This window comes from Eschscholzia californica, unplaced genomic scaffold (assembly GCF_041429995.1).
Source record: "Eschscholzia californica isolate CP2 unplaced genomic scaffold, dmEscCali1.0.p SCAF_1, whole genome shotgun sequence".
Taxonomy (NCBI): Eukaryota; Viridiplantae; Streptophyta; class Magnoliopsida; order Ranunculales; family Papaveraceae; genus Eschscholzia; species Eschscholzia californica.
This window is the reverse complement of record NW_028238198.1, coordinates 59,358,522-59,383,211: the sequence shown is the minus strand read 5'-3', so window position 1 is coordinate 59,383,211 and position 24,690 is coordinate 59,358,522. Positions and strand designations below refer to the sequence as shown.

At 35.5% G+C, this 24,690-nt stretch overlaps 3 protein-coding genes across 3 annotated transcripts; 2 read left to right on the top strand and 1 right to left on the bottom strand.

Moving 5' to 3' along the window:
- The first annotated feature begins 5,826 nt into the window (after positions 1-5,826).
- LOC147567893 (small ribosomal subunit protein uS8my-like) lies at positions 5,827-9,125 on the top strand. The gene is made up of 3 exons (XM_086654395.1): positions 5,827-6,075; positions 6,873-7,033; positions 8,911-9,125. The coding sequence occupies exons 1-3, from the start codon at positions 5,946-5,948 to the stop codon at positions 9,007-9,009; spliced, it is 390 nt and encodes a 129-aa protein (XP_086510521.1). The 5' UTR covers positions 5,827-5,945; the 3' UTR covers positions 9,010-9,125.
- A 3,370-nt stretch (positions 9,126-12,495) lies between these two features.
- On the top strand, positions 12,496-18,047 carry LOC147567892 (uncharacterized). The gene is made up of 9 exons (XM_086658685.1): positions 12,496-12,540; positions 14,236-14,327; positions 15,190-15,496; positions 15,562-15,844; positions 15,960-16,108; positions 16,151-16,279; positions 16,669-16,960; positions 17,404-17,521; positions 17,708-18,047. Exons 1-9 carry the CDS (start codon positions 12,496-12,498, stop codon positions 18,045-18,047), a joined length of 1,755 nt encoding a protein of 584 aa, XP_086514811.1.
- A 3,299-nt stretch (positions 18,048-21,346) lies between these two features.
- Positions 21,347-24,483, bottom strand: LOC147567891 (soluble inorganic pyrophosphatase 4-like). The gene is made up of 9 exons (XM_086654405.1): positions 24,205-24,483; positions 22,853-22,993; positions 22,675-22,703; positions 22,454-22,519; positions 22,266-22,373; positions 22,111-22,176; positions 21,912-22,032; positions 21,728-21,809; positions 21,347-21,581 (listed from the first exon to the last, which is right to left on the bottom strand). Exons 2-9 carry the CDS (start codon positions 22,989-22,991, stop codon positions 21,539-21,541), a joined length of 654 nt encoding a protein of 217 aa, XP_086510531.1. The 5' UTR covers positions 22,992-22,993; positions 24,205-24,483; the 3' UTR covers positions 21,347-21,538.
- Between the last annotated feature and the right edge of the window lie 207 nt (positions 24,484-24,690).

Sequence of the window (24,690 nt, the reverse complement as noted above, 5' to 3'; positions counted from 1 at the left end):
TCACTTGACCTATCTTTCCTTTTTATCTCCTGTAATTTTGACTCAGGGAATCAAAGAACCAAAAATTTACTCCTTAAACTTTTTGTTTCTCACCTGAATATTTATATAGCTTGTATGTTGTATCCCTCCTCTCTCTCTCTTTACTTTCACTCTCTACTCTCTAGAATGTCTTCTTGCGGAGTTGGACTCAAGGAGTTGACCCGTTTGGAGGGGTTAAAACATTTGATTAGAAGTAAAATAGTTCATACTTGGGTAATCTAAAACTTTTGAAAGAAAAATTCATAAGATATTATTATCTCATCAAAGTATATATATATATATATATATATATATATATATATATATATATATATATATATATATAAAAGCTCATTAAAGTATATTAGCAATTGTAAGGTTATTTCATGACAAATATTTGAGGGTTTATTTGAGGGAAAATGATCAAATGCCACGCCACAATCCCGGCCGGGGTATGTCGGAGCTTTCTCTCTCTAAACCTCAGCCCGCCACATACCCCGGCCGGCATTGGGCCGGGACTGTAGCTGGGCATTCTATAACTGTTGTTTTTTTTTTTTTGTTGAAAATAACTGTTGTTATTTGAGTGAACAAAGTTTGACTTTCTCTTTTGTAAAATTTTTAATGTCCGTATGAAGAATAATTTGACTACTGAAAAAATTCAAGTTAAATTAGTTAAGTTGTAACAATGCCATAATAGAATTTTTGACGGCTATCTGTCTTCCACGATACCCTAACATGTTCATACCATATTCTAACACATATTCTAGAAGAATTACAAATGATCCAGAAAGTACACGTGTACGAAATAATATCAATCACTTAACGGTTTACAAATGTCTGAAACACACCACTCTCCGACTTAAATCAGTTACGTCTTAGTATTGTGCGATAAAGGTAGCACCGTAGAATCTTAACAATTAGGCCATGTTTGGCGCGCGGGAATGCTCCCGTAACGTGATTCCTAGGAATCACGTTACTGTAGTTTGATGTTTAGTTTGATTAGGAATGGGAATTTGATTCCTGACATATTCCTAATTATGTGTTTGGTTCGTATAGGAATAGGAATGTAAATATTTGTAAAAATTCACTTTTACCCTTACTTAAACTACATAAAATACACATCGTTTTTTTTAGCATAAAATATACACATCAACTTTGTAAAATCAGTATTATTTTTTCAAATTTGTAGATATGAAATAATAACACGATACATCAAAGGGTTAGGATTCAAAGATAATAAATAAATATCTTAATAAAAATTTATCTAAAATAAAATTTTGTTCGTAAACCAAAATAGAAATTTATTTAAAATTAAATTTTATTTATAAACATAAATAGTACTTATTAATACCAAATCCTACAAAAAAATAAAATTGGTAATTCAATATTTTGTTAAGGATATATTTGTCAATAAATATTAATATATGTGATTCCAGGGGAATGGGAATCACAAACCTGCCTCCCCCATGGGTTTGCTATTAATCCTTTTTGAGGGAATCACATTCCCGAGCCCACACCATTCCCGGGAATCACATTTCATTCCCACGCTATTCCTGCGCGTCAAACATGGCCTTATATCTTTTCATATTGCACTTACAAATTAATTAGGCTAATATCGGTTCTAGAAGAAGAACAAATGGCCTTACAGTATTGTGCAACGAACTTGGTTAGAATTCGTAACAACTTAATTCTTGCCCCTAATGTGTTAAGTTAACACTAAAATATGGCGAGAGTCTTAAGTAAATTGATTGTTATAGGGGTTTTCATAGCTGAAATAATTCTTCTTCCCGTCATTAATAATTTAATATAAAAAGCATAAGGAAGTGAATAATTAACAATTCCTCTGTTTCTTGGTAATTTCTCAAATCGGCATCAAACCTAAATTTATAAGTTTTCTGAGGATAACTCTAATTTTGAAACTAAATTCTCCCCTTCCTTTGCTAAAAAAACAATAATGAAAGTCTACTACAATTGACGACTCAACAAGAAAAAAGAAAAAGAAGTTCATCTAAACTTAGTAGCTGTGTTAAATTAAGCAAAGATGAATTCCTTAAGCTAAGATTTAATTACAATTAATTAACTAAACGATTAAAGTTGTTTCTGTTTGGATAATCTCTTACATCCAAAAATGGAACAGAGATTATAACCATTTTGCCTTTTATTTAAGGAATTGAAAGTAAGAACAAACTTTGACATACCCTGAAGGAAATAGTATCGAATACGCCTTCACATACAAGAGAAGTTTCTTCACCAGCACGCTCCTTACGTAAATCCCATTTGGCCGAACACCTAACAAGAACAGGAAGCTTGACGTGCCGCCCAAAAATTATACTTGGCCTTTAAATTTGGGTTGTATTTTATAATTTTTTCCGGTGCTCTTTATTGAGTTTAGGGGTTTTTTTTACCGTCGCGGTACATGGTAAAATATAATCCATTTTCTATTTTAACTTAAAAATCTTGAAATCAGTACAAGAATGGAATGAAGTTAAACATTGACTTATTAAAAATATAAAAACTTCACGACTTAACATATGCCTCAAAGAATATGTTTGAAGAACCTTAAATGTATTAGTTTCAAGATCACCTATAATGTCGAATTCTTAAAGTTTGGCTCGCGAAAAAGAAATTTTAGTATAAGACTAATTCTACTAAGCATTAGCCCACGATCCAAACTAAAAGAAAACGAGAAAGGTCGATACATCATATCTCATGAGAATTGCAATACGAAGATACAACATGAGGTGAATAAGCGCATTAACCGCCATAAGACAGACCTCTTACTACAGGACTCGCACCCGTGACATTTGTGATAACAGGGAAGTCTAAACAACTTGATTTAAAGCTCATTTATATTTTCATGAACTTTTCTGAAAAGGGATGATTTGACATTTACTCCCAAATATTCAGTGAAATTAGGACTATAAACCCAAAATGGAAAAGTTTGTCCTTCTTGGTATCAGTTATAATGGTTAGACCGTGATGTTGAATCCCACTTCTCCGGTAAACTGCTTCATTGAATCCCGCAAGGTTTAGTAAGGACTGTTAAAGGAAGCCAAGAGATAGCACGAGAGTGCTACCTAGTTTCAACAAAAAGCTGCAAGATAGCGGAGGAAAAGCCCGAAGAAGGTGAAGTATTCGATAGGCAAGAATAAAGATCTTTGCACGAAGGGTGAACAAGACCACAAGGTATAGCCTCCATTTAAGTTAATTTGTTTTACCTAATTTCAATAAGCATTAAGCCTCTGCATGTAGGAGCGTTAAGATTTCTTAAATCGAAGAATATTTTTCAAATTAAGTATTGAAAAAGTAGAAAAAAGTCACAAAACTAGTCACCACAAGGCCACCAATGCCAACGACAGAGGTTTAGTTGATAAATTAAATAAGCCATGCTCAAACAATGAAGCACGCATCAACCCTAATAGCTCAAGCTACGACTGGGGCAAGGAAAAGTCCTATTCAAAACTTAAAAAAGCCTTGCTCTAGGAAGCATCAGCCTTAATAACCCAGCTACGACCAGCGATCAAGGAGAAGTCATATTCGACCTTTAAATAAGCCCTGCTCAAGCATACATTGATATGTCATGAAAATGTCTCATCCGAATCATTTAGTTAGACGAATTAGTCCATTTCGAGGCTTTGTTATAATAAAATGATTGGTTTTCTTGATTAGGTGTCTTTTGCGGAGTTAAGTATGAAAAACGACTAAAAACATGAAAAAGATACTCGAAAGGCATTTTGGTCATTTAGAGACAAGGGTATTCTGGTAAATGTGACCAAAATCAGTATCTGGGTGAAAATAGAGTGAAAGACGAATCCAGAGGCAAAAATGGAAGTTAAATCGGAGTTGGGACGAGCGAATTAAGGAAAACCAAAGATGGAGTCAACGGTAGTTGACTAACGGGACTATGCCAGGATAGATTCTGCGCGCGGTATACCACGAGACGACGTGTCATGACGTGAGAGTTGCGCTACAACTTAGCTTGTCGGCTAAGAAACTCAAAATAGGGTCTCAAAAGCTCAATTCGGGAGCCTAATCGAAAGGGGATCCCTATCTAACCTCACAAAAACACAACAAGTCCTATTAATTCAGGACCCAACGACAAATAGACCCAGCTATATGCAAATATCCCTGCTCTTCCAGCCCTGAGCGGAAAAATATAAGATTCTAAGATATTTCACAGGTAGGACTAAAGTCGTGGTTTCGCAGGAAAACTAGAAGAGATCCCTTCGAGCATTGGTAAGTTAGGACGTGAGCGTCAGTAAGTTTAGGTCATGCAAAGTTATGCTAACAGAATAACGTTTTTTTTTATGAACTTGTGTGCAGGAGTTCATTGATTCAGAGCTCATTAATATAGAAGAAAGAAGAAGAACCAAAAAAGCTCTCAAAATTCTTAAACAATTAAACAATTTAGAGACCTCCTTCGGGAGGAGAAGGGTCATAAGGATGCTGATGTACAGAAAAAGTGGAGTCTTCGTCAGAATCATCCTCCACCGCCACCACGGAATCCATAACCTCATCATTTCATTCATCATCGCTGAAAGGAAAACTGCTTGTTATCCCTTTCTAACAAAAAGAAGCAACAATTTCGCTCACATTGTCTTTGCTGGCTCCGCGAAGAGATAAGATCTTGTCAAGGTTGTAGAAACGACGAATACACTCCCACCCAGACTTAAAACCCAGTTAGGGTTGTTGCCGCATAAGGCGATAGTACTCGTCTCCTTATTTGAATCTAGAATCACTTTTTCCTAAGCCCCGTCATTTCAGCAAAATTGCACGTTTCACTCTGAAGGTGAAGTTTGTCTTACCTGGCTACTCTGTTTTTAGGAGCATCAATCTTCTTCCCATAAGCCGGCACGCGTGACTCTTGATGGTTTAGTTGAAGCTCCAAGGTAGCCTTCTCGACACACACAACCTCTAGATCTGAGCTCTTGATCTACGTATCAACTCTCGAAGATTGAAGCTCTAACTCAAGTTGCTTCTTCTCCATCTCTCAATTGTGGAGTGCGTCACGACAAGCCGCTACGCCATGATTAGTTTGAGAATCCTAAATCTCCTAAATATCCAAGATATGAGATAAACTGAAAGAGGAAACCTTACATCTCCTAACTATTTAAGAGTATTCTCAATCCCGAACGGTGGATCCCAACCGCTTCATCCACACTATCTATCAACAGTCTGTCCAAAGCATCCTATACAAGGGCACCAGATCACCCCGAAGAAGGTACACTCCCCAAGGTTCAATTTTTAGCTAGAAATCAATTACGATCTGCAGGTCACCCGGATGAGTCGCGGCTAACGACGATCGGATCCTACAACTGGTTATACAAAAGAGTGTCGACTCGATCAGAAGCTTTGACCAGAGGGAATGTGATTAAATGCACGGGTTAGATCTGGATAAAAGTATCCAAAAGGGCCCGGCTAAGAGTCAAACCACGCGCCTGGGCAAAGAGTGGTGGCTTGGGCCATGCCTTTTCTTCTAGCTCCTATTATCTGTAACCACAATTCCTAATTGGAAATAGTCTATCTATCTTATTCAAGTTGCACACTGAATTTTGGGTATGATATATGTCCCAGTCCCAATCCAAGGAACGCGGCTATGAAGTTTTTGAGAAATGGGGATGTGCTTACTATAATGAGGTGTATTTTTGTCACGGTTCACGCTTGTGTTTTGCATGTGAACTATTTAATGGTTCTTTGACGAAAAACAAGCCAATAGGAGCCTACGCCAGAGTAATTTTCATTTTAGGGGTGTATTCCTAATTATGTGGGTTAATTTCGTTTTAACCCCAAAATTTTGTCCAATTGGCCTTTTGAGTCCTTTAGTTGCTTGACTATGTCAAAAAGCAAGGGTTTATTTGGAGCTCTTGAATGTGCTTAGAGAGAAAGAGAGAGAGAGAGAGAGAGAGAGAGGAAGAAGATATAGAAAGATGGGAAGGCGGATACTGAATGAAGCTCTGAGAACGATAGTCAATGCAGAGAAGAGAGGAAAAGCCACCGCTAACTTGCAGCCTATCTCCCATGTTATGTCCTCCTTTCTCAAGATCATGAAGGATCGAGGTAACTCACCATCTAAACCCTAGTATCCTAAAACCCACAAAACCTCAAAACCTTGCTCTTCTACTTTAATCTGATTTATTTCATTTCTTATGGAAATAGTAAGGGCAATTTCGATTTTATTTGTTCTAATTAACGACTATGATTTGAATTTATTGATTAAAAAACATAATCTCAATTTTAAGTTTTAGTTTCGGAAAGGAAGTAGATTTTTTATCCCAATTTTTATCTGTTTGAAGAAATTTTGATTATCTTTGACCTGCAAGCTATTTGTTAATCTGATATCAGATTCTTGTATTTGCTTAGCTTATATATGTTAAATCAATGACTTCCACTGATTTTAGGTCTCTCATCCCTTCCCATCCAAAAATTGAAATCAGACCATATCTCAAGTAGTTCAAACTTGAGTTTGGTTCTATATTTGTCGAACTTTGAATTTGTTTACTCGGTTGTTACCTTGAATGTCGTAGTTATCAAGTTTTAAGTTTTAGACAAGCCATGAACTCTGATTCATGATTTCATTCCTAGAAATTCAACTCCTAAAACTTTTTATAAACATTGTTTCTTAGTTTTGTTTTAGTTATGGAGCCCTGTGAAATGGGGCATGATCTAAATGACTATGAACTTCAGTGTACTTAGAGGGTGTATTCAATGTTGTCTTATTTTCTTGTTTATGTATTTAGTATTGAAATTAAGATCAGTTTGAAATATGGGTTTTTGTCCTTGTTAGAACTGTTGGAACTTTGAACATATGTGCTTTAAAGCTATATAGCTTTTAAACTTGCTGATCTTCTTTCCAGGATATATTAAAGATTTTCAAGTATTTGATCCACATAGAGTGGGAAAAATAACCGTCGAACTTCAAGGCAGGATAAATGATTGTCGGGTTCTCATGTATAGACAAGACATCAGGGCCAAGGAGATTGAAGAATACAGATTACGTACTCTTCCAACTCGACAGGTTTGGTTTTATCCTCTAGTAGTTTGATGATTGTCGAGTTCTCATGATTTCATTCCTAGAAACTACAGATTACGTACTTCTCTAGTAGTTTGATGAACTAAGTTTCCTTTTTTGTATAAGGGTGTACTATTCATTTCTCTAGTAATTTGTGTTACGTCGACATCCTTGTTTTCGACTGTTCTTTCTTGCTTCACGCTCGTGATCTTCAAATTGTATTTTGAGGTTCCTAGTTTACCATTGATAGTAAGTAAGCCAATTATGTTTTGCCCATTATCAAATGTTGAAAACAACTCAGACTTGGCATTTAGAATAGTTAGCTTCAAAACCCTAAGCCTGTTTCCCCTAGACATCGACAGATGAGAAGTTGGAGACAGAAAGCCTCGATTAGATGAGAAGTTGGAGAAGGAAAGCCTCGATTTTTCCTTTACTAACCCAACAGATGAGAATAATAGATACTGCGTTAAGTAAAGGAAAAATCTTTAACTCACAAAATCTTCATATGGCCGTGGAGTTTGGAAAGGGATACAAGGTAGGTCAAAGAGTTTAGGACAATTACGAGATCGAAATTGAGGGATGCCAAGAGTATCAGTTTTTGGCACGATGTCTGGTGCCACACAATCTCATTAAAAGATAAGTTCCCAGCAATATTCCGTCTTTCCAGCAAAGGAAGTAACAGTCCACCAAGAATTCAAGTGGAACCATGATGCCTGGGAGATTCTATTGAGGGGAAACCTGAATGATTGGGAAATCCTGATCTTGACAGAGCTATTGGATGTTATTGATAACTTTCGGCCAATAGAGGGAAAAATATACAGGAAAATTTGGAGAGCGGAGGGAAACGAAGATCTCTTAGTTAAACATTGTTAGAACAGATTGAATCCAGACAGAGTCAACCTCAAACTCAAATCTCCGCAAACTCATTTGGAAAGCACAGATTCCTCCAAGGGTTAGTTTTGTAGTGTGGGACTGCCACAAAGCACAAGGTTCCAACCGTCAACACACTTAAGAGACTAGCGATGCCTATTCAAAATAGGTGCATTGGATGCAAAAACTAGGAAGAGTATGGTGAAGAAAGGGACGGATAGATCATAAAGTCACCAAATCTTCATATGGCTGTGGAGTGGGATCATAAACTCACCAAATTTTATGGGATTTTTGTACATCTAATGATCTAAATCAGGAAATTACTGGTGTTTCCCCAAGTTGGTAACACAGACCATCTCGCAATGGCAGTACTTAAAAGTTAAAAAGATGAAGAAGAAATTATAGGCTCTCATCCCAGCAGCAATAATTTGGGCAATATGGAAAGATAGAAACTGCAAAATCTTCAAGGATTCAAACGCAAACAACATACTCATAAGTGGCAGACATCTTACCACTCCTTTATGTTTTTTGTTGGCAGTTTACTGCGATTTTGTGCTTAAATGGGAGGACTTGGTGATGGAACATAATCCTATTTTTCTTTTATTCACTTGTACATCCTTTTCCCTTCTATTAATATTGCTTCAAAGTTTCAAAAATAAAGGACAAATTGAAAATCAGAGAAAGTCACTAGAGAGAAGTGAGAGGGGGGAAAAGAGAGAGAGATAATCAAGTATAATGATTACAACATGCCATCCATAATCGCTTTCGAAGTACTGATTATCGACTCACCAATGTAGGGTAGGGAAGGTGCTAGAAATTTGTAACCACTAACCAGAAGTTGAATTGTTCATTTCTTGTCATTTTTATTAACCTCACCAATTTTTGAAACAACGAATTGATCTTTTATTGTAAAAATATTGTTTCACCAATTATTCATAATAGTTCTGCAACTTCTTGTTCTTAGTAATCAACATTTGAATTTATAACACAACTTGTTGTTTGATTCTATGCAGTGGGGATATGTTGTGATTAGTACTCCAAATGGAGTTTTGGATCACGAGGAAGCCATCAAACAGAATGTGGGAGGCCAGGTTCTTGGTTATTTTCACTGAAAATCTTCATCTATTTTTCTCTGTAATGATGAAGAAAAAGAAAGGAGCGAAATTTGTTCTGTACTTTTACTCGATGAAGATTTAAACACTAAATTGACCCATGCCAGTTTTGTTTCTTTTGGTTGATTCCTGCAACTTTATATTTGTTTCTTTTGTTTATGTTATATTCTTCTAGTTAGAACAATATTCGGCATTTCTTGACTTTGGGCATGACATTTTTCACACTACCAGCCTTTCTTGAATCTAAACAGAACCCTTTTTTCCAACACAAATTTGCATTACGAGGACCGGAGTTTATTGTTCTAATTCTTGAATGTGCGATATGCAGATATACGTAGATGTTTTCATTTTCCTTTCTGAATGAGAAGGTCTTCTAATGATAAAGTAGATGCCAAAGCTTTCAACAAAAAAAAAAGTAGATGCCAAAGAATGCCTACCTGCACATATAAATTCATCAGAAAAGAAAGATGATCGAAAAAAAGATGTTTCTAATAGAGTTTGACCCAACTAAATTTGTTAAAATGAAAGAGCAAAATTCCTTATTATGTAAATCAAACAATACAAGGAATTTATGATCACATGGTTCATCACATGGTTCATCACATGGTTCATCACATGTTGTGAATATATATCATGAAACATATAGTATGAAAATACATTGCGAGTTAAATAAACCATGTAACTGTCATCCTGAAAGACTTTTTGGGTCCTAGAGGCTGTATAAACCCTTATGGCCGCCTTGTAGGGTTTAAAACTTTAAATACAGTCCACTTGTATCTACGTTTACTTTATTGATAACCTGTTAACACAAGTCAATAAATGCAAAATCATTTGTATATCAAATATTTTCATTAGGTGTACACGAAAAGAAAATGGTACGGAGACTAACATCCTCCGCTAACGAATTCTTCAAACCTCATTACTAGTTTGTACCTTCTCTAAAGACTCTTTTGTATGAGCATACTTGTGTAATATGAATATGTACAAGCTATCGCGCACCTGGGGCAGGGCGTGAGGGCGTGCAGCTTCCCCCCTCCTCCCCAGGGCCCATTTTTATTAGTGCCGAAGATATTGAAAAATTAAAATATACTTAGGGTATAGCTCGTGCTTCCGGTACAGCGAAATTTGTGGAGCACGTTACATAGTTACATATTTGTGGTAAATGTGTTCCACATTTAAAGTTGTTTTTCTTACTCTTGTCTTGCTCTCACGAGTCGTAAAATAAAAACACGAAAACAAAAACCACCTAACCAAACCAAACCAAAAGGAGAATGTGTTTCAGGTTTGTACAATAAGAAACCTGGACATTAAATAAGATATCAAAAGGTGAATTCATGTATTATGTAAACCAAAAAATTAAATAGGGAATATGTTTTGCACTTGCAAAAATAAAATTTATCTCTGGATGTAGTAGTATCTCAAGTGGCATACATCCAATCCGTAACACAATCCATATGATAAAGTTTCTCCCATCCAAATCATACTTTTGCAAAATAAATAAACAAATCGAACTTTCTCGAATGTGGTTGTTCACAGAGTTCTAAAGAAGAAAACATTACGATAAGTTGATGTTTAAATTCCACAATTAATTTATCTAGATATACTTTTGTTCGTATGTACTTTTGTGAAACGATGATTGGAGTAAATTAGTTATCAAAAAAGTCATTCAACCCGATTATAATAGGAAATACAACATTTTGTAGCAACTAAGATGTCTTGTCACTTTAAAGGCTGGAAATAAATTTTTCCCTAGTGTCAGTTTAGTGTCGAATTAGTGCATCCATATTTAGGCGATTTAACTAAAGAACAAACAACCCTAATTCATTAGCTCGAAAACAATATGTACATATACTCGATGAAATTACTTTAGTAAGTTAATATATACTAAACTCTTACAACATAAAGCCATTCTGGTTAAGAAATCCGGCTCCACATATATAGGCACGTCTTGATGATTCTTTGTTGTCCAAATCACAATTCAATTTTTTGAAATGAAATAATTGATGTACTTAATGTGAGATCAAAGAGGAACTATGGATTTTACAAATTGGAAAGAAAAACATTTAAGCTTGGCAGATAAACTATTACTAATTCACTAATTTCATCTTGATTTATTTGATCGTTCATTCCTAAAGGAATCAACAACAGTTTCTCGATTGCTTGTGAATTGGACAGTTCGATTTAAAAAGACTGTGTAGACAATATGCACAATAAAAAAAGATGCTTGATTATAACAAAAATAATTGAATGTAATATGTCGTGGAGTAACAAATGAAAAAGTTTAAAATTTTTGCCAAATAAGATATAGAAGGGAGGAGATAAGCTAAACAACTACAATAGTCTTCACTATAAACAACATTATTGGTGGAAAAAGAACTTGTTTGCTCAGGAAGTAATGTGAAAATCCGGCTACTATCAGCACACTTAGAGCCACTTATAAATGGTTGTGGATAAACACTCGGAAACATAAAGCAACTTCAACATGTGTAACGGACTGTTCTTGAGACTTATTTATTATCATTGCATGTGTTAACAGAATAGGGAATTGATGCCTAGTGAACTGAATGTTCAAATCAGAAGAGTTCGGTGTTAGAGAGATTCTAGGAGTAAATAACAAATTGCAAGTTTTATCTCATGTTAAGATTTTAGCTTCAATAACTTGGGTGACACAATTGACAACCATCAATCTAGTACCATAACAAAGTCCATCTATTGGAGAAAGGTTTCTCAACATAATCGGAGAACCGACCTTTAAGTCTAACTTGAATAGTGTAATCCCGATGGATTAAGGGAGTTGAGAAACTCATTAGGGTATTTGAGGAGTAATATTTATGTTCAATGTCTGACATCTTGTATACCTATAGATATATAACTGTTTCACCTGGTCAGAGGTTTAAAACGTAGTTGTTGATGGCAAATACATCGTCATTACGAGCAAATAAGATTGTTCTTTGTGTAAAATATTTTAGGCTCCCAAAGTCAGCCGATGTGGATGGATAGCATTTATGAGTTATAACAAAGTATCACATTTATAAATTGAAGATGAAAATGTCATATTTTCTCAAGGTTTTGTACCAACCTTCACAGATTATGTTTATTAAAAAGTGACATTGATTTAGAGTTAAAAATGCTTAATTATTTATCAATCGTAAAAGAAAAATAAATTAAGGGAAATGTTGTACCTCATGTAGAAAAAACGAAATTGACGATTACGAGGGTCATCTGACTACAGACGCATGTTTTGCGAAAGAGTTAGCACGTTAATTTGTGAAGATAGAAATGATCACCTTAATGATGCTCTTAGAATTTGTTCTCGTACCCCTTAAGATATAACAGGTAGAATCTGTCGAAATTCACCAACAAGAACCACTACTAAAAAACTAAAGATTTTGTGTTATAACGAACGCCTTGAAGTGTTTTTTTATGTTGCAAAAAGAGTTTTCATGCACATCAAGAGGAATACAGAAAGTCGAATGAGAGGTTCTCATGCCGCATAACAATAATGGAGCAATACCAGATGATGCCACAATGGTAACTATATGACTTGTATTGCGTTACGTGGAAAAACGGTCCAACATACCGTTTACATGAGCAACTCGTTTAAACTTTTCGCTCTAAATAATTAGAAGATAATGAAGATGATAGGTTGCAAACAACGTTTTATATTCTTCTTAAGAGCATCTTCAATGCAACACTTAACTCTAATCTCAATATGATGTGACAACAATAAATGTTGAGTTTTCTTTTGAGTATCTCAACATTTCTTGTTGTATCTCAAGTGGTCCACATCATCATTTTATATATTAAAATAAAAAACAAGAATAAATCTAAAGTAAATGTTGAATTTTTTGAGTGTTGCATTGGAGAAGTATTATAAATTGAGGATCTAAATAGTGCCAACTATGAAAGAGAATCTCATATCGTACTTCCACATTGGATTAGTTGAGTTTTAGTTGAGAGTTGCATTAGAGATACTCTAAGTCAGTCCTGCATTTAACTGGTGAGGGGTGCTCATAAAATTGTCCAGCCGGCCACTTATAATGAAGGGAGAAATTATGGGCAATCAGGGTTTATGTATACCAAATAAACAGGTGGGTCGGGTGTCAGGTTTATCGTCAAGTCTCTCGTTGTACCGTCATGGGCTTTTGTGGTCCGGATTTTTGGGGTTCAGACTTAGGTAGAGGAACCCACCCATGTCCCACTGACACCCAATTTTTCTAGCAGGTAAGCCCGCCTCGAGCTCACTGTGACCACAAACCTTTCGTAGTTCGGGCAGTCTCATTTGGGTGGTTGGTTCGTTGGCCGTTTTCCCGGCCCTAGCTCTGGGCCATTTGCCGGCCAATGACCAAATCTTACTAAAACCCTAATTCTGCTTTTCAAATGCCATCTGCTTTCAAGTATAAGATAGAGAGAGCATCTGCGACCTATATTTTATAATCATGATCATATTTTATAATCATGATGCCCTGTATATGTATATATATATCTTAATTCTCGAATCAGTGCATTTGTTTTTGGATAATATTGTTTGTTTATCTGATTTCTTAGGTACATGTTAATTCTTTCTTCCTTTTCACTGTTTTATTGATTGAGACACTAATAAGGAAGTCCTCCGTGTCATTATGTTTTTCATTTTTAAAATTATCAACTTTCCATCACAAAGTTTGTTCTGTTTTAGCTTAATTTTAAGAAGTATTATCATCTTTTCATTTGCTCAAAACCCGTTTCTCTGAACATTAAGCTATTAGAACATTCTGAGTATTGAGCCTGATTTTGTGTATTCTAATCTTATTTTTGGATCAGCCAAATTCAGGAAGAATGGTGAGAGTAAGGTGTTGTTTGTTTTTTCTTTTGTGTCTGAATCTGAATTAGCTGTTAGTTTAAACGAATTAGGATGTTTGTTTTTCAATCTGAAATATTAGGTCTGAAATTAATTTTTTACATTTATACCCTCACTCATCTTTTTAATCCAATAAACCCTAATGTATAAAATATTTCTTTCTCATTTTCCTTCCTGCAATCTCTCTTCCATCTTACTGCTTCTATTGAACTCATCTCTCTCTCTACAACTGAAGTACAGATCCAAGCCCTAACAAGATGAGTCTTATCTTCTCCATCTTGCGGCTAGTATGGGGATAATCTCTCTCTATAAATCGAAATTCACAACCAAACCATAGCAAGATGACTCTTCCTTCCCCATCTTGCTGATGGAATTGTGGTTTGTAGTGGTGGGGCGATTTGGGTTGTGATGGTTGGCGTCCAGTTTATGGTGGTGATTTTGTGGTTGTCTGTGGTGGTAATGGTGGTGGTCTGTGGAGGTAATCTGTGGTGATCAGTGGTGGATTTTTGGTTGTTGTGGTGGTGGTGGTCAGTGGTGGCTTTGTGGCGGTGGTGGCTGCTAATTTTAATGTAATTTTATATAAACTCAAAATTGATTTAATTAATTAACTAATTGGAGAGTCAAGTTAGTGGGAAGTTATTTTCTTTAGTTGATTAAGTTAGTGGGTTAATGGATGAATTAGTGGGATCATGTTAGTAGTGGTCTTAGTTAGTGGATAGAATTTGGGTCTATAAATATACCAGTCTTTGTAGTTTATTTTCATCAAATCAAGTCAAGTAATTCAATTCAGTTAAATATCTTCTTCATTCTTCTTTGTTTGTGCAAGTTATAATTTCCTTTATCATTCGGAAATAAAACACTTTTAATTTCCAACATTTGGTATCCGAGCTAGGAATATTTTGTGATTACTGACCGAATTGCAAAATGATCGGGTCAATCCAACCCCAGCTTCTGCGATTTTGTGGGAGAAATTTTGGTCAATGGTGTATCCAAATGAAAGCATTATCTAGCTTCCAGGAAATTTGGGAGGTTGTCTAATTTGGGTATGAAGAACCAGTTGACCGGGTAGCACATGAAGCTCTCTCTGAGGTCCAAAAAGATAGTTTGGGGGAGAGCAAAAAGAAGGATAAGAAGGCATTGTTCTTTCTCTATCAAGTTGTTGATGAGATTGTCTTCGAGAAAATCTCAAGAGCTGAAACAGCTAAAGAAGTGTGGCATTTGTTGCAAAGATCCTACAAGGGTGTTGAGAAGGTAAAAAATGTAAGGTTGCAGACTTTACGAGGTGAATTGGAATCTCTTAATATGATTAACTCTGAAAATATTTCTGATTATTTTTCTAGAGTTCAAACTATTGTTAATCAATTGCGGGTTAATGGTGAACAGTTAACTGATTTACGTGTTATTGAGAAAATCATGAAATCATTGACAGGTCATTTTGACTATGTTGTCGCTGCAATTGAGGAAGGAAAGGACCTCTCAAGTATGTCAGTTGAAGGTTTGATGAGTTCATTATGTTCTCATGAACATAGGATGAACCAGAGAGTTGTTGAAGGATCTATAGAACAAGTCTTTCAAAGTAAAGTGAGTTTGTTTGAAAAAGGTGGGTCTAGTGGTGAAGCACGTGCCGACAAAAAGGAAGAAGTCACGGTAAGAAATCCAAAAAAATTGGAAGATATGAAAAATCTAAAGTTAGATGTTTTCGCTGCAAAAAGTTGGGTCATTATAAGTCAGATTGTAGAGTTAAACTTTCCAAAAAATATTCTGAGCATGCTAACTTTGTTCAAGATGATGTAGAAGAGAGAGAAACTCTTTTATTAGCCTGCAGAATCAATTCAGATGATTATACGGATGAAGATTCAAATGAAGATTCAGATGAACATTCAGATGAAGATTCAGATGATGGTTTAGAAACATTTTTATTAGCTTGCAGTGTTAAAGAAGATGATCATTCAGACAAATGGTACTTGGATACAGGGTGTAGTAACCATATTAGTGGTAAAAAAAGAATTATTTCACCAATTTGATAAATCAGAACGTGGAAAAGTGAAATTTGGAAATAAATCCAAAGTATCAATTATGGTTAAAGGTAATATTGTTATGTCTTTGACAGATGGTTCATATGATTATATATCTAATGCCTATTATGTTCCTAGTTTGCATTGGAATTTATTGGGACAGCTTTTCGAGGAAGGAATCAAAATAACAATTGATAAAGGGATTCACAAACTAGAGAACAAGGATAATGAGATCGTTGTTATGGTAAAAATGACAAAAAATCGTATGTTTCCATTATGTTTACAGACTCCATTGCATTTTTCTTTTAATGCAATTGTTATGGATGTAAATTCGTTATGGCACTTTCGTTTTAGTCATCTTAACTTTAATAGTTTAAAGTTATTGGCTCAGAAAAATATGGTTACTGGATTACTGGTATTAGATAATTGTAATAGTTTTTGTGAGGGCTGTGTTCTTGGAAAGCAACACAGGGACACTTTTCTAGTGGGAAAAATCGGCAGAGCTACAAAGTAGTTGGAACTTGTATACTCCGATATTTGTGGTCCTATTGAGGTGGAATCAAGTGGAGGTAATAGGTATTTTATTACTTTCATTGATGATTTCAGCAGAAAAATCTGAGTTTATTTTTTGAAGTAGAAGTCAGAGGCATTCGAAGTGTTCAAGGAGTTCAAAATTTTTGTTGAGGTTGAGAAACAAAGTGGATATTTTTTTAAGGTACTCAGAACAGATAGGGGTGGTGAATATACCTCTAACCAATTTTTTGATTTTTGTAAGTTACTCACCTCAACAAAATGAAATTTCAGAAAGGAAAATTTAAGACAGTTGTTGAGATGGCAAGGAGTATGATTAAAGGTAAGAACTTACCCAAATTTTTATGTGCAGAAGCTGTTCCTTGTTCTGTTTATATTTTGAACAGGTCTCCTACCAAAAGGGTTCTGCATAAAACACCTGAAGAGTCATGGAGTGGTTTTAAACCAAATGTGGAAGGGTTAAGAGTGTTCAGGTGTATTGCATATGCCCATGTACCAGATGAGAAAAGAAAAAAAATTGATGACAAAGGTGAAAAGTGCATTTTTGTTGGTTATAGTAATGTTGGTAAGGGATATAAATTGTTTAATGTCAAAACAAACAAAGTTATTGTAAGCAGGGATGTGAAATTTATTGAAGATGGAGTGTGAGATTGGTCAGTTGAAGAAAAACAACAAATGGGTATCGATATTGATACGGAGACAGTAGCTTCAGATTCTCAATTAATTGAGAATACACCAATTTCTCCCGATACTCATGATACTTCAAATATAGAGTTGCGTCCCAGTTCATCTCGTACTCGAGTTATGCCATCACGGTTTAATGACTATGTTGTAACCAATGATAATGATGATTCTGACAAAGATTTTGCAATTTGCATTCTTTGCAGATTGTGATCCTATCACTTCTTAAGAAGCAGTAAAAAAAATGTGGGGTGGATTTCAGCTATGGATGATGAAATTCATTCAATTGAGAAAATGATACTTGAGAGTTAATTTCTCTTCCTACAGGAAAGAATTTCATTGGAGTGAAATTTGTTTTCAAAACCAAGTATAAACCAGATGGTCAAGTAGACAGATTGAAAGCCAAATTGGTGGTGAAAGGTTACAAAGAGGACAGGAAGACAAGGTATTAAGGTTGAAAAAGGCTCTTTACGGATTGAAACAGGCACCGAGGGCATGTACATTCGTATTGATACATATTTTTTTGTGGTTTCGAAAAATGTCCGTATGAGCCAACAATCTATATCAAATTTAATTCTCATGGAAATATCCTTATTGTATGTTTGTATATAAATGATTTGATATTTACAAGGAGTGATACAACGATGTTTGAAGAATTTATGGAGACAATGACTAACAAATTTGAGATGACAAATTTGGGGCTTATGTCATATTTTCTCGGTCATGAAGTCTTGCAAACAGGTGAAGAAATTTTTGTATCACAGAAAAAGTATGTTGCAGATATCTTGAAACAGTTTAAAATGGAGAATTATAATGCAATTAAGACTCCAATTGAATCAAGACAGTGTTTAGACTGTAACGGTAAGGGTGAATTTGTGAATCCAACTTATCATAGAAGTCTAGTTGGTAGTCTTCGTTATTTGACTTCTACTAGACCTGATATTGTGTTTGGAGTGGGGATTGATAAGTAAATTCATGGAAAAACCTAGTCAGATACGTTCGTAGGCAACAAAAAGAATTTTGAGGTACATCAAAGGTACCCAAACTCATGGAATTGTATTCACCTACTGACAACTTTAATCTGGTTGGTTTTATCGATAGTGATTGGACACGTGATATTAATGACAGAAAAAGTACTTCTGGTTTTGTATTTCACCTTGGTTCAGGTGTATTTTCGTGGTCATCAAAGAAACAACAGGCAGTTGCACTCTTAACTACAGAAGCTGAATATATAGTTGTAGCCTCATGTGTCAGTCAAGTTGTTTGGTTACGACGTCTATTCGATGAATTAAATCAGAAGCAAGAATCTCCTGCAACTATATTTTGTGACAACAAATCAACTATTGCCTTAACAAAAAATCAGTATTTCATGGAAGAAGTAAACACATCGATATAAAATATCATTACATTTGTGAGCTTGTCAATGACAATGAGATTGATGTGAAGTCTTGGAAATCACAAGAACAAATGGCTGATATTTTCACTAAGCCATTGATGATTGATTCATTTTACAAGTTCAAGATCATGATGGGCATTATACCGTTTGAGTTTTAGGGAGGATGTTAATTTTAATGTAATTTTATATAAACTCAAAATTGATTTAATTAATTAAGTAATGAGAGAGTCAAGTTAGTGGGAAGTTATTTTCTTTAGTTGATTAAGTTAGTGGGCTAATGGATGAGTTAGTGGGATCATGTTAGTAGTGGTCTTAGTTAGTGGGTAGAATTTGGGTCTATAAATAGACCAATCTTTGTAGTTTATTTTCATCAAATCAAGTCAAGTAATTCAATTCAGTTAAGTATCTTTTTCATTCTTCTTTGTTTGTGCAGGTTATAATTTCCTTTATCATTCGGAAATTAAACACTTGTAATTTCCAACATTAGGTCTGTGGAGGTGATTTTGTGGTAATGGTGGTTGTGGTGGCTTTGTGGTCTATGGAGGTGAGTGTTGGTGTTGGTGGTGGTGGTGGTTGTGGTGGTGGTGGCTTTGTGGTCTGTGGAGGTGATTTTAAGGTAGCGGCGGTGGTGTCTTTGTGGTGGTCGTAATGGTGGGGTTGAGACATACATTTTTCTAAATCACAGGGGTACTTGGGTCATTTTACACATTTCAGAAATTTGGCCCTTTTTTCACACTTGTTTTGAAGTCTGAAATAAGTGGTTCTTTTTCATCCAATTCAGACCACAACGAAATTCAGATTTATTTCAGATCTAGTTAAAAAAAACATCTGATATCTGAATTGAGACCCAATTCAAATTTCAGATCTGAAAAAATAAAAAAACAAACAACACCTAAGTGTTTTAAATGATGTTTTTTTTTTTTGATAAATTTAATGATGCTCTTAAGAGCATGTATAATGCCGAGAAGAGAGGGAAACGACAAGTAATGATCAGACCTTCTTCGAAAGTAATCATCAAGTTCCTTATAGTCATGCAAAAGCATGGTTTGAATCTTCACTCATGTTCTTGTGATATATTTTTTTTGTCTACTTTGGCATTGATTACAGGTTATATCGGGGAATTTAAGTACGTAGATGATCATAGGTCTGGAAAATTGTTGTTGAATTGAACGGAAGACTCAATAAGTGCGGTGTCATCAGTCCACGCTTGGATGTTGGTGTTAAGGAAATTGAGCCATGGACGGCAAGGTTGCTTCCCTCGAGACAGGTAAGTTTAGTCTCCAATTCTCTTCTGTCATAAGCTTTACTCCCATAGCCAATATGGGTTTATAAGAAAATTGAAAAACCGGTATTGGTATTGTTGACCAAATAATTCGATACCCATTAAGATATTTGACACAATTCTTTGTTGGGTACCTCTGAATTCCTCTTTGTATAAGTTGCATTTCCGTGTTCTCTTAAGATACCGAATTTTATATCATGCAGTTTGGTTATATCCAGAGACCGAACCAGGATTAGGAATCGAGGGGAGTCAATATTAAATAATATTTTTCAATATTTATGGAGATATATGAAACATCGACGATTTAATATTTTAAAGCGCAATTTAATTCTTATTTTGCAATTTGCTGGTGTTAAGAAGTGTGATCGTTATAATGAACTAAAATGTGTAATTTTGTTGTTTCATTTAAATTGTCTTTTCAGAAAACAAAAAAACAAATGAGTTTAAACTTTAACTTGAATAGAGGAAAACATGATCGAAATATTTAAAATTTGTGTCTTTATAATAACTCTCTCTCTCTCTCTCTCTCTCTCTCTCTCTCTCTCTCTCTCTCTCTCTCTCTCTCTCTCTCTCTCTCTCTCTCTCTCTCTCTCTCTCTCTCTCTCTCTCTCTCTCTCTCTCTCTCTCCTCTCTCTCTCTCTCTCTCTCTCTCTCTCTCTCTCTCTCTCTCTCTCTCTCTCTCTCTCTATATATATATATATATATATATATATATATCTAGAGCAACTATGTGCTCTAACAGCAAAATAGAATCACAAGAGCAAATGTGTTTTTCTTCAAGTATTCCTTTTTTGCCCATTCAGAAGTTCATTCTTTAATTAACATAAATGCTAGGAAACATATTATGAAAGAGAACAAAATGTTTTCTTCCATCGAGCGACAAGATACAAGCCATGCATCATAATAAAAGAACTCAAACAACTAGGAGACACTGCCAAAGAGTATTTCGTTGCCCATAAAAATTGTTTATGGCTAAAGAGAAAAAGAATCACAATTCAAATACTTACTAACATCTTTTTCCCTTGGATCACTTTGTATCTTCTCCTCTAACTTCATCGTTGTCTTTGAAGATTGTATTATAAATAGAGAGAGATTCCATGAACCTAAGAAGCGAGTCACTCGGGAAACCAAAACGTTCTTTCATACATACAAAGGGTTTGTGAGATAAGAAAGATGAGTTGGAATTGGGTAGGGATATCTTTTCTTTATGTAGAAGATGGGATAGGATCATAGGAAGAAAAGGATCTTCTAAGCATATACTTGACGCACAACTATTATTGCCCCATTTCACCATATTAAATACACATTATATATTAGTTTTCTCTTAAAAAGGTACTTTAGATGTGTTAAATTTTGGAATTATTATTCACCCCTTGTAATGGGCACTTTCTGCCACCAACTTTTCGAGTTGGAACGAGTAATAGATAACTCATTACCATCATCGCCCTTGTCATCTTCACCATCGTAAACGTAATTGCACTTGGCTTTTATAATCCCAGTTCTACAAAGGATTTTAATATCTGGATATTCCATTATTATTTGGATAATTAAAATTTTAAATATTTCTAGCCAAAACTATATGAATGAAAGGATTATCAAACTATTGAAGTGCATTCATAGAAGTTTCCTATGTTTGTTTTAAGTGCTTATTACAGTAGCTAGTAGTAGGGGCTTTGAGTAAATCCTTATACCACATTTAAATATGAATTAACCAGTAAAAGTCTAGAGGCTTTCAATTCGGAAATATAATGAGACTGACTTCAATTTGTGTCGTCGGCGGCTAATCACCTCCTTAGATTCTCTACGATATATTCCGCATAGAGATCCCTTCAAAATACGAAAAAGAAAAAGACGAATTGAGGCATAACAAGCAGAGCAACAAAACTTGCATAAATCGCTGAAATATGTATTCATGGATAATAAAATCTCAAAGCATAATAATCAAATGGGACGACATGAAAGAGAGTCCTTACATGGAGTGTTGAATGGCTTCATAGGCAGCAGTGGCCGGTAGAAAGTCATTCACAGCAACTTCCTTGTTTTCGTTTTTCTTGTCTGTTATATCATTTGTTAAGCAAAACACGAGTAGAAAATTTAAATAGAAGTTGAAGATTGCATCTGTTTAGTTAGTTTATATAATAAATAATGGAAGGATACAGTCTTCAAAGAAACGGCGAATTTCAGCTAAACGGTGAGGTGGAAGTTCCTTAATATCACTGTAATGGCGATATTCAGGATCATCTGCACATACTGCGATGATTTTGTCATCTTTCTCACCCTGTGCGCATTAAACAAACAAATTAAGGTTCCCATCAATGGCCAGACTTCATTTTTGTATGTGAATATTTATATTTACCTGATCAATCATAGGCATGAGACCTATGGCTTTAGCCCGGAGAAAAGTTCCAGGGAGGATTGGTTCCTGAAATTTTGCCATATTAGGAAGAAATGTCAGCTGTTTACAGACTAAATAACGTTATGCCGAAAAGTGTAGCACAACATAAATAATACCTGCATGATGATCAACACATCTAAGGGGTCACTATCCTCACATAAAGTACGAGGGATGAACCCATAGTTGTGAGGGTAAACAACCGATGAGTACAATACACGGTCAACCTGCAAAAATGGGTGTAACTTATAACCAGATAAATATAAAACTCAGGTTGGGAGGCTCACTTGGAAGCAACTTAAAGTACCTTGATAAGTCCAGTTTTCTTGTCCAGTTCATATTTCACCTTACTCCCCCTTCCTATTTCCACCACCTAAAGAATTTAGCAAGTTTTGGATTTATAAGGACTAAGTCAGTTAAGATGCTATACATAGCTAAGACACAAGTTTTGCAGTCTCTTCCAGTATGTATAAATTGTAGCTACTATTACTTTCCGAAATATAGAAACAAAGAGGTTTGTGCCCTTACACAGTTGAATATTGTGGGAGCTCCAGGTCCTGAATAGGGAAAAAACAAATTAAATGGCAATTAATAAGCAGTTCACAGAAGATAGACAACATTGTAATTGTAAAAGTTTTATTTCAGTGTTAAGCAAATCTGACAAAATGCAAGAAAGCAATGTTAAAAAGAGATATCAAGTTTAGACCTATCTCAAGATCATGCCAAGGGTGTGCTGCAGTTTCCCTCCTCGACATGGATGAAAGGATTCTTTCATTGAGAGGTGGACGGGCATATGATTTTTCAGGCTTGGCAACATTGTTTGGGGTCTTGGTAGGTGTATCCATTACTGCAAAAATGACAAATACAAAGAGATGTTAGATTCCAAATTAATCATCTAATCAGTAAAACAAGAGTGCAAAAGCTTTCCTTCTCTTTGTGAGAAATACACTCAATGGGAACTTGGGCAGTGACAAAATGATGAGAAACGGAAGTTTCATGTGTAAAGCAATTAATCCAACATCGTTTAAGAAGACATTCCCGACCTGGATTATAAGATAAATACCTTGTCTTACATGTCGTCTAGGCCTTTTGGGTATGTTTGGCGCCTAGACTGGTCAGGTGGGAAGCCTTGGATCGTTTGGGGCAGGCCCATGGCAAGGAAAATCCTTGTACCATGTGGAACTAGGCCAGTGAGCCTGGCTGGTGCCTAAATCAAGGAAAATATGGCTAGTATTAAGGCAGGTGTTATATCACGGAGGACACTTTTCAGATTTAGGTGTTTCAACCGTGTAAACCATAGAAGAGACCAGTGATCAACTTCCTAGTTGCTAGTGGCATCAAAGTTCACTCCCTACATGTAAATTTTCCCAATTGGTTTTTAATCAACTGAGTTGATAGTATGCACGGCCGGAGTCCGTGGTTGGACCCAGCAGGGATTAGGTCGGGGTACGTGGTCGGACCCAGGCCGGGATTGTTGGGATTCAGGCCGGGTAGAACATTTTTGTTTAACCAAAGTTACTGCCCACAAAGGCATGAAGTTCAAGAGAAAGGATATTTTGCTTTCCTGTTAAAAGAGATAAATCGGGTGGATATGAAAGCGTTAATATACCAGTAATGAATAAAAAACTGTGACAAGATAACTCAACTTTAACATGCAAATCTGCAAACAGTACAGAGACCTAAGAAATCTAAGTAGATCTACCAGATCTATAATCTCAGAAACTACAAATCCACTAAAAATAACGGGCACAAACTAACCAGGCGAGTCTTAATGCATAAAAAAACACAGTAGTAAATTAGTAAAGCTGTTTCAGATATAACGTCTTTCAATCTTCAAATACTACATTTTACACATAAATTTCAAGACCCATTCAACAAATTTATTCTCATACAAATTTCAATATCAATAGGGTGAATATTTCATCACTAATCAGACGAAAAGATAAAGATCCATACAAAAACGATGATGGAACATTTTTCTTTTGAAGTTCGATTGAAATATTACAACAACAAAAAAAAGTTTAATTGAAATATGATTCGAAAGAAGCAAAGCCATACCTGCAGTAAGTGGAGTTCGAAATAGTGGTGAAAGAATAAACTCCTTGAACCGATTGAAACTGGAAAATAAAATTCCAATCTTCAAAATCCCCCAAATGGAGAAGTAGAAGAAGAAAGAGAGAGAGAGAGAGAGAGAGAGTAAAGTAAGTGCAAGAAAATGAAACTGAAACAAGTAAGAAAGCGAGAGCGAGTGATATTTCGCGTTCCCGCTTCTTAATTTGCGTGATACTGTGGGTGGGAGTAATGGCGGATATATTCCCGAGAATATTTCCCCCACACCACTCCTCACACGTGTGGTGGACATTCGATATATGATGATAGGTAGGACCCACCAATATTCGGTCGATCACCTTTTACTACCGTCTCAGACTCCGAGCTAACCGTTGGTTTTTTTTTTTTTTGAACAGTTGGTTGGGTCACGAGTATTGGTTGGTTGATTCTCTACCCATTGTCCCACATGAGTTTTGGCAGTCAATATGTAGACAA